At 45.2% G+C, this 15775-nt stretch overlaps 1 protein-coding gene across 1 annotated transcript in view; it reads left to right on the top strand.

The window, feature by feature from the left end:
• Nucleotides 1-11062, top strand: part of ERCC6L (ERCC excision repair 6 like, spindle assembly checkpoint helicase) — a 36970-nt gene extending 25908 nt beyond the window's left edge. Inside the window, exon 2 of the mRNA XM_040999802.1 lies at nucleotides 6271-11062. Coding sequence (XP_040855736.1) covers nucleotides 6271-9943 — 3673 coding nt within the window. The 3' untranslated portion in view covers nucleotides 9944-11062. The remainder of the gene's footprint in view (nucleotides 1-6270) is intronic.
• Nucleotides 11063-15775: the final 4713 nt, after the last annotated feature.

Below are 15775 nucleotides of genomic sequence, written 5' to 3'. Positions count from 1 at the left end.
AACAGCAATCTGAACTCCACCAGCAGTCAGGTGGGAAGTGACTTTCACTAGGAGCTTGGGAGGTGAATCCAGACAAAGAACTGTCTGTCCTGATGGTCTGTGATTTGACCAGGTGTAGAGACAGAGCGGCAGATCCCAGATAGGCAGTGCAAGAACAAGGTGGATTTCACAGCCCAGTCTGCCTCCTAGATCCGAATTAGATGCCATTTTGCATAAGGAGGCAAGGGCTATGGGCCAGGGCTACACATGTACTGAGGTCGGAGTGAACTCATTTTTGACTCGGTGAACTGCATTGATATGGCATTCTATAGGTTCCACCCAAGACAGGTCTGGGTAGCCCTCAGACCTGATGGCCAGCAGATCAAGAACTCTAGTAGTGGTACATCAGGTGCCATTTTGTACAGTGTGGCAATGGCTTTAGGACTGCAGGGGACAACAGTGAACTGTGCATGTGCTGAGCTCGTGAGAACTCGCTGAGATCACTGGATTGCACTGGTCCCGCAGGAAGAAAATACTGTGGCATCGTATGGGTCTGTGTGGCACCAGACCTAACGGCCAACAGGTTCTGGCAAGTTCAGCACTACCAAGAACCTAGCTATATAGGACACCTGGTGTCTCCCTAATCGTGGGACATGCTCCAACCAGAAGTGGGAGAAAGGTTGCAGAGACAATGGTGCAACCTCAGCATGCTATCACAGGAGGTGGAGAGTGGTGAGCCAGGAGTTGGGGCTGTGGAGACCATGGTGGAAATCTAACATAAGAAGCCAGGCCTGGAACTTGCTGGAGGGAGTGGCACAATTGGCTGCAAGCATAGAGCTGTGTACCAATGGCAATAAGTAAAATCACATTGTAGACCTGTGGGTGACAGAGCTTAGAAACCTGCCCCAAGGAGAAGACTCTGCTCACCAGAAGTACAATGTTCAAGAGGAAAAGAAGACACAAAGGCACAAATAGAAGAAGACACAAATAGAATGAAGGAGGCAGAAGAAAGAATCTCGAAATTAGAAGATATTTCCTGTCACCAGGTGGGGTAGAGACAGAAATGACCAGGTGATTACAACCACCTGATGTGTGTGATGGATTGAAGCAGATCCCGCACTGGTTGGCAGACACAGGAGTCAGGTCTGAGGTCACTTCTGGTGAGGTTTCTTTGGAGATCCCCCCAACTGGATCACTGGTCTTAGAATTCCAGCCGCAGCAAAAGTCACAGGATCTGTGGTCTGACCCTGGGAGTGCATGTGTCAGAACTGGGTCTCTTTATTTGTGAAAACATGGGCAGTAGATGGCATGTCCAGATGCACATGGAGTACATGATAACCAGTTCATTGAGGGCTCCAGAGGATGGCTAGTACCATGGAGGACAGAACAAATTGGACAGCTCTCCTTCTTAACAATGTAAACATCATAAAAAATAATTTACTATAAAATTACTGCTTATTTTATGTAATTTTTATGCTCAAATATCTCAGTGCCATATGATGTTGACTACTTTGTGAACGGTTTCTTTTTTTACATTTGTTTTTATTTATTTGAAAGAGTTACAGACAGAAGGAAAAGCAGAGAGTTCTGTCCAGTGGTTCAGTTTTCAGATGACCACAACAGCTGGAACTAGACCAGTCTGAAGCTAGAGCATCTTCTGGATCTGCTTTGTGAATGCAGGGTCCCAAGCACTTGGGTCATCTTCAGCTGCTTTCCCAGGTGCATTTGCAGAGCTGGGTTGGAAGTGGAGCTGCCAGGATTTGAACCAGTGCCCATGTGGGATGCTGATGCCACAGGCAATGGCCTTATCCTTTATGTCCTAGTGCTGGCCCCAAGTGAATGGTTTTCTTTTGTGTCACATAATGTTTTCAAGGTTCATCCAGTTGTAGCATGAGTCAGTATTCATTCCATTTTATGGGTACATGATATCCCATTGTATTAACATAGAATATTTTTATTCCTTTCTTGAGCATGTATCTAGGAGTGGAATTCTTGCATTAAAATTCAGTGTGTAAGTTAAATAAAAATATTTACTTATTTGAAAGGCAGAGTTGATTTCATTCCCTAAATGTCTGTAGTAGTCAGTTTGGGCCAAGTTAAAGCAAGGAACCAAGAACTACATCTGCATCTCCTATGTTGGTAACACAAATCCAAATTTGTGTTTGGTTTTTTTTTTTTTTTAAGATTTATTTATTTTTATTGGAAAGTCAGATTTACAGAGATCTTCTGTCCGCTCATTCACTCCCCAAGTGGCCACAATGGCTGGAGCTGAGTCAATCTGGAGCCAGGAGCCAGGAGCAAGGAACTTCTTTCAGGTCTCCCACGTGGGTGTAGGATCCAAAGGATTTAAGCTGTCCTCAGCTGCTTACCCAGGTCACAGGCAGGAAGTTGGATGGGCCACTGGGACACAAACTGGCACCCATATGGGGTCTTGGCATGTGCAAGATGAGGACTTTAGCCACTAGGCTACTGCGTTGTACCCTGTTTGGTTTTTCATCTTTTTTTTTTTAAAGATTTATTTTTATTATGTTTTTATTGGAAAGGCGGATATACAGAGAGGAGAGACAGAGAGGAAGATCTTCCGTCCAATGATTCACTCCCCAAGTGAGCCCAATGGCCAGTGCTATGCCGATCCGAAGCCAGGAGCCTCTTCCGGGTCTCCCACGCGGGTGCAGGTTCCCAAAGCTTTGGGCCGTCCTGGACTGCTTTCCCAGGCCACAGGCAGGGAGCTGGAAGGGAAGCGGGGCTGCCGGGATAGAACTGGTGTCCATATGGGATCCCGGGTGTGCAAGGCGAGGACCTTAACCACTTGCGCCACCGTGCCGGGCCCTGGTTTTTCATCTTTTGTCTCCAACGGTGTTTATTAGCAGGAAACTGGAACAGAAGCAGAGGTACTGGGACTTGGAACTGGCACTGTGAAATAAGTTGTAGACATCCCAAGTGGTGCTTGACATGCAGTGCCACAACACTGGTCTAATTTCTGTGCAACTTTTTAAAACATTAGTTACATAGTTGAGGGATGCTTGCTCATGTGGATCTCTGATTATGGTGACGAGGGTTGAGGTATAGAAGAGGATGAGAGGAACAGATTTTTTTTTTCTTTTTTTTTTTTCCCTGTGTCCATGGGATGGTAGGGTGGGAAGGGGGCCATCCCTTGCTATCAAACTATGTCAGCACCTGGGGCTGGCGGACAATCATTTGATTTTGCTTTAGAGATCCTGATGTTGGGAAGCAGGCCTGGCAGGGGAGTTCCCCAAGTTCTCCTAACAAGCCCATTCCCAGCCCTGGATCTCATGTGTGGCAGTTGGTGCTGCGGCCCTGCTTTGCATAGACTGCCCTCAGTCCTAGCCTTTTATGTGCCAGTGGGGGCTGCAGCCTGGCCCAGCCCACCAACTACCTGTGTTAGGTCCTGCTGTCCAGCCTGGCTCAGCCTGTTACCACCTGTAACTTTCTGTGCAAACTGGCTGGTGTTTCTGCTCCCAGACCTGGTTCTCTTGTGTTCTGGTGGGTGCTGTGGTCTAGCTTGATGTGGTTCGCCCCCTGCTCTGACACTCACAGCAGGTACTGTGGTCTAGCTCAGACAGACATGTCCCCCAGCTCCAGCTTTTGTATGTACCAGGAGGTGGCAAACCGTAGTATCTCCCACATGGGCAGTTGCTTTGGCCAAACCCGACATGCCCTCTGGTGTTCCTTCTCTAAAAAACTACTCCGTTTCAAATCCCTTGCCTATTTATTAGTGTAGTGGCCTGGTCCATGGAAGTCCCCAGAAGTCATTCCTCCCCTGTCAAACATGCCTTTAACTGCTCCCACTCCCTGAGCCCTTCCTTCCCCCTGGCAGTCATCCTCATGGCTGATGAAGTGATAACTCTCTGGTTTGGTTGAATTTCCCTGATAAGTAACTGTTGAACATCTTTTCATGTCCTTATTTGGCAATCTACAATCTCCCCACCCCCCACACACACCTGGGTTGTTTGTGTGTTCAGCATCATATCTAAGAAATTATTGCCAAATCCAGGGTGCTACAGTTTGAATGATATTTGGCCCTGCAATTCACCCAGACTATGACATCTCAGTCAAGGATCAATGCAATTATAATTTCCAGGGTAGATCTAGTGGAGTTCCTTAAGACATTGGAGATGTGCTAGAGTGCTGGTTATATAACCTTGAGTTGGACCCAGCCATTCTTACTCTGTGCTTCCTGGTTCACCATGTGATCCTTCCTCTGCAGATGTTCCACCTTCTATCATCCTCATTAGCTGTCAGGCCAACAAGAGCCACCCAGTCTTAGACTGTGAACTTCAGAAATCATGAACCAAAATAAGCCTTTATTTTTCATAAATAGCCTATAACAGGTATTTAGTTACAGTGATGAAAAATGTATGAGATTGGCATCTGGATTTTCTTCTAGGTCTTATAGCTTTAACTCTCATATTTAGGCATTTGATCTATTTTGTGTTAATTTTTGTGTGTGGTGTGAGATGAGGGGATCCTGTTTCATGCTTTTGCATGTGGGCATCCAGTTGAAGAGACTGGTCATCTTTTGTCAGTGACTTTTTTTGACATCTTTATTGAAATCAGTAAATATTGTAAACCACTGAAGACTTTTAGGGGAGGAATCACATTATTTTATTTTTTTTTTTAAGGATTTATTTATTTGAAAGAGTTACAGAGGAGAGAGAGATCTTCCATCTGTTGGTTCACTCCAAATACCTGCAGCAGTCAGAACTGGAATGATCTGAAGCCAGGATCCAGGAGTTTGTTTCAGGTCTCCCACATGGGTGCAGGTGTCCTAATAGTTGGACCATCCTTTGTTGCTTTCTCAGGCATATTACTAGGGAGCTGAATTGAAAGTGGAACAGTCAGGACTTAAACTGGCATCCATATGGGATGCCGGCATCATAGGCAGTGCTTTTACACATTATACAACAATGTTGGCCCCGTTTTCTTTTATTCATTAAGCTGATATTGATGACTATATATAAGGGCTTTGTTGGAAGGGGCAAGACAGATATAGGGAAACCAGCGAGTTGGAAGTTGAAATTCCAGGCCAGAGATGATGATGACTTGGGTCTCAGAAGTGGTAGTGGAGATGGAGATAAAGAGGTTGTATTTGGGCAATAAGCTGAGTAGGACTTGAGCTACTCACAGGGTGGATGGCATAAAAGAGGGGCAAGGTGAAAGATGCTTCATATTTGGGGCGTGGTCAAGGATGCTCTTCAGATTCTAAGTTTGGGTGGTTAAGTGAATGATAGTGTCATCTACTACCAAACACATGGAGTATATTTTTAGAGGGGAAGTAATGGTGTTACTTGGGATGAACTAAATTTTGGGTGCCTGTGAAACTTTCAAATGGAGATGTTCAGACGGCAGTTGGAATGTGGATACAGATCTAGCTTGGGTTGGAGAGAGTGACCTGGGAGTCCTTTGTGTGTAAGATATGAGTAGAGGCTCTGGGAAAGCCTGAGGAGAGAATATAAGCAGTAAGAAGAGGTTCCAGGACTGAATCTTCTTCTGGGAGGAAGAATGAAAGTTCAAGAAAAAGAGGAAATGGCCAGTGATGGAGGAGGAAAATTAGGAAAAATCTGTAGGAAATTGGTAGAAGCAGAAGGACTTTTATTTTATTGGAAAGTTAGATACACAGAGTGGAGGAAAGACAGGAAGATCTCCTGTCCGATGATTCACTCCCCAAGTGGCTGCAACAGCCCAAGCTGTACCTGTCCGAAGCCAGGAGCCTGGAGCTGCTTCTGGGTCTCCCACGAGGGTGCAGGGCTCCAGGGCCTTGGGCCGTCCTCCACTGCTTTCCCAGGCCACAAGCAGGAAGCTGGAAGGGAGGTGAGGCTGCCAGGATTATAGCCGACACGTGCAAGGCGAGGACTTTAGCCACTAGGCTACTGCAACCTGGCCCTGATAACTAATCTTAAAGGCAACTCAGAGGTCAATAAAATAGGCCTGAGAAGTGCCCATTTATTCTTCCTATTTATGTATCTTTTACAAAAAATTATCAACCCATGTTTCTCATGGTTGGCAGGTTTTCTGAAATACCTTTATACTTTCATTCTCCACAATTAGTGCCTCAAGGTGTGCTGGCAGTGTCTGGTGGATATTTGTGTCTTACATGATGTCAGCTTTCATTGGCATTTTCTGTGCTAGCCTTTTCCATTCTAGATGGAAAATATTAAAATTGTGCAGTTTTTATTCCAAAGTGAACTCCAGAGTATTCTTACACTGAATGTTCAATGTTTCCTTCCTTTTCTCCTAACCTTACATATATCTTTTTAACCTTATTTATAGATATGTGAAAGAGGCCAAAGAAGCAACTAAGAATGGAGATCTGGAAGAAGCACTTAAACTTTTCAACTTGGCAAAGGACATTTTTCCCAACGAAAAGGTGATGAGCAGAATCCAAAAAATACAAGAAGCGTTGGAGGAATTGGCAGAAAATGTAGATGATGAATTTACAGATGTGTGCAATTCAGGTCTGCTGCTCTATCGAGAACTGCACAACCAACTCTTTGAGCATCAGAAGGAAGGCATAGCTTTCCTCTATAGCCTGTACAAGGAGGGAAGAAAAGGTGGTATTTTGGCAGATGATATGGGATTAGGGAAGACTGTTCAGATCATTGCTTTCCTTTCTGGTATGTTTGATGCTTCACTTGTGAATCATGTGCTGCTGATCATGCCAACCAATCTTATTAGCACGTGGGTGAAAGAATTTGTCAAGTGGACTCCTGGAATGAGAATCAAAACCTTTCATGGTCATAGCAAGGATGAACGCACCAGAAATCTCAACCGGATTCAGCAAAGGAATGGTGTCATTATCACCACATATCAAATGTTAATCAATAATTGGCAGCAGCTTTCAAGCTTTAATGGGCATGAGTTTATGTGGGACTATGTCATCCTTGACGAAGCGCATAAAATAAAAACCTCATCTACTAAGTCAGCAGTATGTGCCCGCGCTATCCCTGCAAGGAATCGCCTCCTACTTACAGGAACACCCATCCAGAATAATTTACAAGAACTGTGGGCCCTATTTGATTTTGCCTGTCAGGGTTCTCTGCTAGGAACACTGAAAACTTTCAAAATGGAGTATGAAACTCCTATTACTAGAGCAAGAGAGAAAGATGCCACCCCAGGGGAAAAGGCCTTAGGATTTAAAATATCTGAAAACCTAATGACAATCATAAAACCCTATTTCCTGAGGAGGACAAAAGAAGAAGTACAGAAGAAAAAGTCAAGCAGTCCAGAGGTCAGACTCTGTGAAAAGAATCCAGATGTTGATGCCATTTGTGAAATGCCTTCACTTTCCAGGAAAAATGATTTAATTATTTGGATACGCCTTGTGCCTTTGCAAGAAGAAATATACAGGAAGTTTGTGTCTTTAGATCATATCAAGGAGTTGTTAATGGAGACACGCTCACCTTTGGCTGAGCTAGGTGTCCTAAAGAAGCTATGTGATCACCCTAGGTTGCTGTCTGCACGGGCTTGTCATTTGCTAAATCTGGGGACTATAAGATTTTCTGATCAAGATGAAATTGAGGAGGAAGAGTCCTCAGGTATGTACCCTATTGATCAAATACCTGATGATGCATTAATGGAAGAATCTGGAAAAATGATATTCCTAATGGACCTGCTGACAAGACTAAGAGATGAAGGACATCAAACTCTGGTGTTTTCCCAATCGAGACAGATTCTAAATATCATTGAGCGCCTCCTAAAGAATAGGCACTTTAAGCTATTGCGAATTGATGGAACAGTCACTCATCTTTTAGAAAGAGAAAAAAGAATTAACTTATTCCAGCAAAATAAAGATTATTCTGTTTTTCTGCTTACTACTCAAATAGGTGGTGTTGGGTTAACATTAACTGCAGCAACTAGAGTGGTCATTTTTGATCCGAGCTGGAATCCTGCAACTGATGCTCAAGCTGTGGATAGAGTTTACCGAATTGGACAGAAAGAAAATGTGGTGGTTTATAGGCTGATCACTTGTGGCACCGTAGAGGAAAAAATATACAGAAGGCAGGTTTTCAAAGACTCATTGATAAGACAAACTACAGGTGATAAGAAGAACCCTTTCCGATATTTTACTAAACAAGAATTGAGAGAGCTGTTTACGATTGAGGATCTTCAAAACTCTGTAACCCAGCTGCAGCTTCAGGCTCTGCATGCTGCTCAGAGGAAATCTGATAAGAATCTAGATGAACATATTGCCTTCCTTCATTCTTTGGGGATAGCTGGCATCTCAGACCATGATTTGATGTATACACATGATCTGTCTGTTAAAGAAGAGCTTGATGTGATAGAAGAATCTCACTATATTCAACAGAGGGTTCAGAAAGCTCAATTCCTTGTTGAAGCAGAGTCTCAAAATCCAGCGGAAAGACAGACAACCGGATACAAGGAGAGTTGGCAAAGAGCAGCAACTGTATTTCCTTCTCAAACAAAGAAGAAACAGCCTAAATTGAATAAACCACACTCTCAGCCTTCACCTCTTATTACTCATTACACCCAGGAAGAAGATATCAGTTATCAAATGGCAAGTGTAACCATTGATGATCTTCCTGAAGAGAGTGAGACAAAAAATCTTTCCACTATAATGATGAACATTACTTCCCAGCAAGGTGGGAGGGATCCACATGAAAGTACATTTAATGCTGACTCTGTAACTACCGAGGGGTCTGGAAGTGTAGAAGAAATTTGGACTGACTCTGTACTGGGAACAGTCAAGAGCTTTGCCACTGAAAAGGAGGCTCTACAGGAAGAGGCATTACCAGAGGGGTCTAAGCAGGAGGCACTACCGGAAAACTCTCTGGGAAGTTCTGATTTACTTGGCAGAGCTGATCCTGGACCAAATTTAGATCTACTAAAAGATGAGATTTTACACCATTGCAGTTCCTACTCTATTAATCCCAGAACACACGAAAATCAAAATACAGAATCGAATACATCTGTTATTGAAATACATGATGATTTGTCAGCATCCCATAGCGTACTGCAAGATGCTCAAGCAAGTGTGGCCAAGTTGGAAGAGGAACCTTTAGCATCTTCACTACAGTATGCATGTGATTTCAATCTTTTCTTGGAAGACTCTGTAGACAATAGAGAAACTCCTGGTCAATCTTTGGAACATGTCGAGGAAGAGAAAAGTTTGTGTGGCTCTGCAGCTCAGTCCAGTGCGGAGTCTGTGCGTGGCAAAGAGTGTGTCACTTTGGATTTTTCAGAGCAAGACAGTGAACCAGAAGAAGTTGCGGTTAATGTTAAAAGCAGAAGTAAGGCTAGAAGAATTTTTTCAGATGATGAAGAGGATGATTCAGTTAAAGGTACTTCAAGCCCAAGTCCATTCAGCACATCTCCCTTTCCATTCTCAGCTGTTAAACAATTTGATGCTTCAACTCCGAAAAATGACACAAGTCAGCTTGGAAGTTTATTCTCACCTAAAATACCTGGTAGTGAAGATAAGTCTAAAAACTCTAGAAGGTCTCTGGCTTCTAGGAGGTCTCTTATTAATGTGGTCTTAGACCACGTGGAAGATCTGGAGGAGAGACTTGATAACAACAGTGAAGCAAAAATGGCTGAAGATGATCCGGGAGAAGGAGCAGAGGAAAGCAGTGATGAAGGCTCTGAGTATATAGAAGAGGATCCTTCCGGAGAGAGAGAAACACTGTCTTCAGAAAGCAAGTCCAGTGGCTTATCTGTGTCTAAGCCTGGTGCTTCAGCGCTGGAGCCCTCTCCTGCCGACCCTGAGCCTTTGTCAGCTGAACAGCTGATTGCTTCTCCTCAGAATGAGGCAGCTGAGGCTACAGATGACTATGAGACTCTTGTAAAGCGTGGAAAAGAACTTAAGGAGTGTGGAAAAATACAGGAGGCCCTAAACTGCCTTGTTAAAGCACTTGACATAAAAAGTGCAGATCCTGAAGTCATGCTTATGACTTTAAGTTTGTATAAGCAACTTAATAACACCTGAGTTAGTAACCTGTTTATTGTGTTTTAAAGCGAAACTGTATAAGGGAATTTTTTCATGCCATAAATGTTATCTTTGGGAGCATGAAACATCTAGACTTAAGAAAGAGCTCAAAAAGCAACTTATGTCTCTACCCTCCCGTTTTTACTCCCTCTCACTTCCTGGAATACATATATCCTGGTATTCTGAGCACTATGTTAATACTTCATCAGTTGAATATTGTTATATTTTTCTTTCAGGAATGCTGTAGAAAACTAACAGAATTATAGTTAAGTTTGGTTTTTAATTAACACTTCATAGATGAAATTTTCTAAGTTTTACCCCCAAAATGATCAACTTTGTGTAGTATAGTTCAGATAAGAAAATTAAAATAACTTTTCTCAAGTGTTTTCGTCATTTACCTTCTTTCATCGGAGATGATGGGAAAGCTGGATTTATTCCAAGTTCTAGCCTCTGTGTGGGAGAATTCAAAGCCGAGACTCAAAGTTCAAGAAAGGGAACAGGATTATTTAGATGTAGAAGATACACGTTCAGAAGCAAATGCAGGCAGTCTTGTTTGGCAAGATGCACGTCATGAGAATTGCATGCCAACCCAGTTTAGTTGCCCCCTTTATTGGGTAGGGGATAATGGACAAATTGAATACTCAGGGTCAAGTGTGTGCAGGCTTCAGTGCTCATGATCATTTCTGGGAAGGATTTATGGTGTCTACGTGGGCCTCGGTATACTTCTGTTCCTTAGTTTATGTTGGAGCTTGTCATTAGTGTTATGAATTTAAGTTCCTTATTGGCATGCTATTGTATGCTTCCAGTTTAATATGGCACTAGGTTGGGTGCCTGGTGCTAGGGTTCTTTATCATTGTTATTGCTAGCCTCTCTGGAGTCACTTTGCTGACTATTTAGCAAATCATTTAAGAGTTCTCCTTTTCTATATTTGCATATGTTATTTTGACATATGCCTGCTTAGTTATAGACTGAAAGGGAGTTTCATTCCCTCTCAGAAACATGAAGTGCAGTATAGCAGTCTCTACACTGTCACCAAAGAGACTGAGTTCTTCAAAAAGGTCATCAAGAAAAATGCTTATATAAAAAAATGATTGCACTGAAATAAACTTTTAATTCTGGTTTCCATGAACTCTGAAGTATCTTTGTATCATTTGTCAAGTGCCTGCTATGTACTTGGTATTCTACACAGGCTTCTTTAATCCTTACCACAGTCCTTTGAGGTAGAAGGGGGATGGCATTTTCATTTTTGAGAAAACTAAGTGTCATCATGCTGGGATCTGCCTATATTGACACAAGAGTAAAACATTTTTTATCTTGTATTAACTAATGACAAGCCACTGTAATACACTGAATTATTTTTGCTTTGCAGTACTTCTGATACCAAGTATATAAGGCTTTTCCACTCCAAGCAATTCTCAAACATTCTAATGATAGCAACTGGGTGTCCTGTAATTCAGTTCTGATGCTAACTACCTGGAGGTTAGCACCAGACTCCCAAAAAACTGCCCTTACCTCAGGTCACTTCTAATTACTCAATTATCAGGTTATCCACATTTCTGTTGAATTTGGTGATTCTCCTGACCCTCTCCTACAGAAGTTCATAGAACTCAGGAGTTTACTTATTACCAATTTATTATAAGGAATGCAACTCAGAGCCAAAGGGAAGAGAGGCCTAGGGCAAAGCATGCCCTCTAGGCACACTACCTAGCATGTTTATGTGTTATGTGACACAGCTTCCCACTATTTAAAGCCTTGTGTGGAGGTTTTACCTGGGCAACTAACCATTGGTGATTCACTCAGTCTAGCTGCTTTCCCTTCCCTGGAGGTTGAGGGTGTGGCTGAAAGTTCCAACCTTCTAATCATGTCTCAATCTTTGTGGCAACCAGTCCTATTTTCCAGTAAATAGTCCTCTCTCTCTTTAGGGGACCAGACAATCATCATTTAGGGGATTCCAAGGGTTTTAGGTCAAGAATCAAAGGCCACATTTTTCATTATGTCACATACACGTTAAAAGTTACTTACAAATGAAGTGCTATACACACCAGTATTTTCATGTTTATTACAAAATATTGCAAATAAAGGTTTGAGGGGCAGGTATGTGGCCTAGCAGCCAAAACATCAGAGACTCTTGTCCCAGGGTGCAAGTTATGCCACATATGCTGGTTCACTACAGTCAACTCTACTCTCAGTGTGCACCTTGCTAAAACATGGAAAGCAAAATGTGGCCCAAGTGCTTGTGCCCTTGCCATTGCACCTGAGTAGAGCTCCTGGTGTCTGCTGGTCCAGCCACAGCCATTTGGGGAATAAACAAGTGAATGAAAGATCTTTAACTGTCTTTCAAACAAGTATTGAAAAGACCAGTATTCCCATGTTGAAGTGCCCAGGTCTGCCTCCCACTCCTGACTCCAGCTTCCGGCTGCTGCAGACCTTGGAAGACAGCAGTGATAGTACAAGTTATTGGCTGCTGCCTATGTGGGAAACCCGGATTGAGTTCTTGGCTTCTGGCTTCGGTTCTGATTAGAGATTGTTGTAAGCATTTGCAGAGTGAATGAGTGGATGGAAACGTGCTATTTCAGTTTCCCAAATGAACAAGTTCAAACAGCTTACAAGAGAAATAGGTTATTTCTTTTTTTTTTTTTAAACTTGAAAGGCAATTTGAGCAATCAAGAGAGAACTTCCATTGGCTTGTTCACTTTCCAACTGGCTTTTGGTGGTTGCAGCTGGGTCAGGCCAAAGCCAGGAATAAGGAACTCCATACAGGTGACAGGGGCCTAAATCATCTGCTTTCCCAGGGACATTAGCAGGGTTGGACTGGAAGCAGAACAGCTAAGACTCAAACTGGTGCTTCAATATGGGATGATGTGTCAAAAGTGGCAGATTAATTTGCTGCAACACAAAACCAATCCTGAATATATATGATTTCTTCTTTTAAAAGGCGGGCCAGGCATGTGGAGCAGAACCTCCACTTCATCAACCAATTTTGGCTGATGAATGGAGGGCGCAAGCTGCACCCGGCTGCTTTTACAGCAGCGAGCACCATCTTTACTCAGGCACCGGGGCTTTGCCCACTGGCTACCCGCTGATGAGCTCTGGGGACTTGGGCTTGGGGGTGACATTACTGCCCAGGGACATTCATGGATACAGACGCTGTATGTAATAAGAGAGGAATGAATCCTGAGGAACACATAACAATAGGACCATTGCACTGGCTGGTAAGTGAGGGGACTGAGGCCTGATGGTATGGAGAGGAGAGGTTGGAAGATTATGTATGGGTCAGAATAATTTACCAGCCCACATGGGAGACCTGAGATGGGCTTGTTAGCGCAGAACATCACTGACCGCCACATGCCACCCCACAGGAAAGCTATGGCTGGGGGCCTATCTAGCAGACAGAGTTAGAACCCAGTACCTGACTGAGTGTTGAAATGGGACAGATCACATTAGACAGGGTCATGACACTAACCAGCATGCAGGAGAACCAGGCCTGGGGGTAGATCCTGTGGGGATAAGTGGGCCCTACCCTATGGAAATGCAAGTCCCGCTGGTTAGCTCAAGAGTTGGGGTGGTGACTGGCTGAACTAGGAGAGAACATGGAATCCGCCAACACTCACAGGTACTGAGGCTGATAATAGGCTGGGCAGGTCCAAGCTGCAGCACCTGCATGTGCATGTGCCTCCTGAAACGGGTGGGGTGGGGCTGCCCACAACATCCAAAAGAGCATACAAACGCCAAGATGGAGGGGCAGATTATGCCAGGCAAGGGCCTAGTACCTGCTGGAGCATGTGAAATCTGGGTTTGGGAGTGGGCTGAGTGGGGGAACCTGGGAAACTCCCCTACCGGGCCATAGCTCTCACTGGTGAACATGTGTTATAGACCTAGGGGGTGGGCAAGCTGGGCAAAGTAGCCCCATCCTTTGGCAAGTGTGTGGGTTGGTTTTGGAAGGGGGTGGGGCAGACAGAGCTGAACAGAACTCAGCCCACTGGCAAATGCAGAAACCAGGATGGAGTACAGGTTATGCCAGGCTAGGGTATCACACCTACTAGTTCACATGAGTCAGGGATGGGAGCTGACTGAGTAGGGCCAGGTTATAGCATCTGCCAGTGAGAGTTAGGACTGGAGGCTGGCTGGGCCAGGCCAGGATGCAGCATCTGAGGGCAAAGGCTAAGATAGATGAGGAGCTATGACAGACTGGGTCAGAGCAACCACTGGCATGCACAAGATCTGTGGATGGGAGCAGGCCTGGTTGGGGAGGTAAGGAGACCCCTGGCCAGGGAGTGATTCCATTGGTGAGGACGAGGGCCAGGGTGGAGGCTGCGGTCTGGTTTGGATATGGCTGCAGGGTACCTCGGCATTAATATGGACTGGGTCTGGGATGTGCCAGACTGGACTAGACTCCAGCACCCACTGGAGCTCATGAGAACCAGGGTGGGTGTAGGATGATCTAGCCTAGGTCTCTGCTCCTGCTGAGCCATGTGTGAGCTGTGTCTGGGTGTGTACCATGCTTGGCTGGGCTGTAGATCCCAACACAAGAGCCAGAATGGGTGAGGGCTGGTCAGGAAAGGCCACTGTTCCTGCTAGGACAGGAGGTGGACTAAGTAGGACTGGCCCATGGACCCACTGGTGTGCGCGAGATCTGGCATTGAGAGAGGTTCTGATGGAGGAGCTTGGGGAACTCCTCTGTCAGGACACACTGCCTGCAGGTGATTATTTTTAAAATGAGGAGCAGTCCAGACCAGGACAAAATACGGTACCCACCAGCATACATTTGGCACAGGTCTGGGGCAGGCCAGGCTGGGTCAGTCCATATCACCCACTGGCAAATCCAAGTGCCAGAATGGAGTGTGTGTCAGGCCAGGTCAGGGTGCAATACCAGCCAGTCCACATGAGGGCCAGGACTGGGGTCTGGCAGGGCTGGGCTAGGCTATAGCCCCCATCAGCGTGAGTTGGAATTGGGGGTGGGCCTGGCCTGGCCAGAATATAGCACCTACTGGCAAATGCCGAGGTGAGGCGGGCTGTGCCAGACTGGGCTGCAGCACCCAACCAGCACATGTGAAACCTTGGGGGTGGTGGGGATGGCCCCAGTGAGGGGGCCATGAAGGCCCCCCTGCTGTGCCACTACTCCCACTGGTGAGCATGAGAGCTGGGATGGGGGCAGATCAGGCTGGGCAGGGCCACATCCGATGGCCTACATATGAGCTGGATCAGGGAGAATACAGGCTGGGCTGACTGTACCTTCTAGTACATACATAAGCCAGTGTCGGTGTGGGTCAGTTGGGCTTTGCTGCAGCATCAGCTGGCAGATGCAGGCACGGGGTCAAATTCTGTCAAACGCAGGCATGGCTAGACAGATGGTGGTATTCACTGGCACCAGTGTGGATAGGATAGTGAGGCTGGTTGGGACGAACTGGGTTTCAATGCCCATCAACATATACAAGAGATGAATGGGATATGGGACAGATGGGACCAGTCTGCTGTACATACTGGCAAGCACGGTAACCAGGGTAGGGGCGGGCCTGGTGGGGTTTTTGTGGGTCACTCTGACTATACTTAAGCTCCTACTGGTTTGCGTGAAGGCCGAGGGTGGGTGGGCAGGATCAGGCTGGGCTCCAATACCCATTGGTTTGTGTAAAACACAGGACTGGAGACAAAGCTAACCCAGCAACTGCAACTACCAGTGTGTGCATAGGCCAATTTGGGTGACAGACTGTGCCGGACCATGTATTGGCAAACACACGCAAGAATCAGGTCTGGATGGCCTCAGATGAGGCTTCTTTGGCAATTCCCTATCAACTGAACCGCTGGACTCAGAACCCTAACCATGGAGAGAATTGC

Source organism: Ochotona curzoniae, unplaced genomic scaffold, assembly GCF_017591425.1.
Source record: "Ochotona curzoniae isolate NIBS_2020 unplaced genomic scaffold, NIBS_Ocur_1.0 scaffold_1852, whole genome shotgun sequence".
NCBI lineage: Eukaryota > Metazoa > Chordata > Mammalia > Lagomorpha > Ochotonidae > Ochotona > Ochotona curzoniae.
The sequence above is the reverse complement of the archived record's forward strand: the minus strand, read 5'-3'. Positions and strand labels throughout refer to the sequence as shown.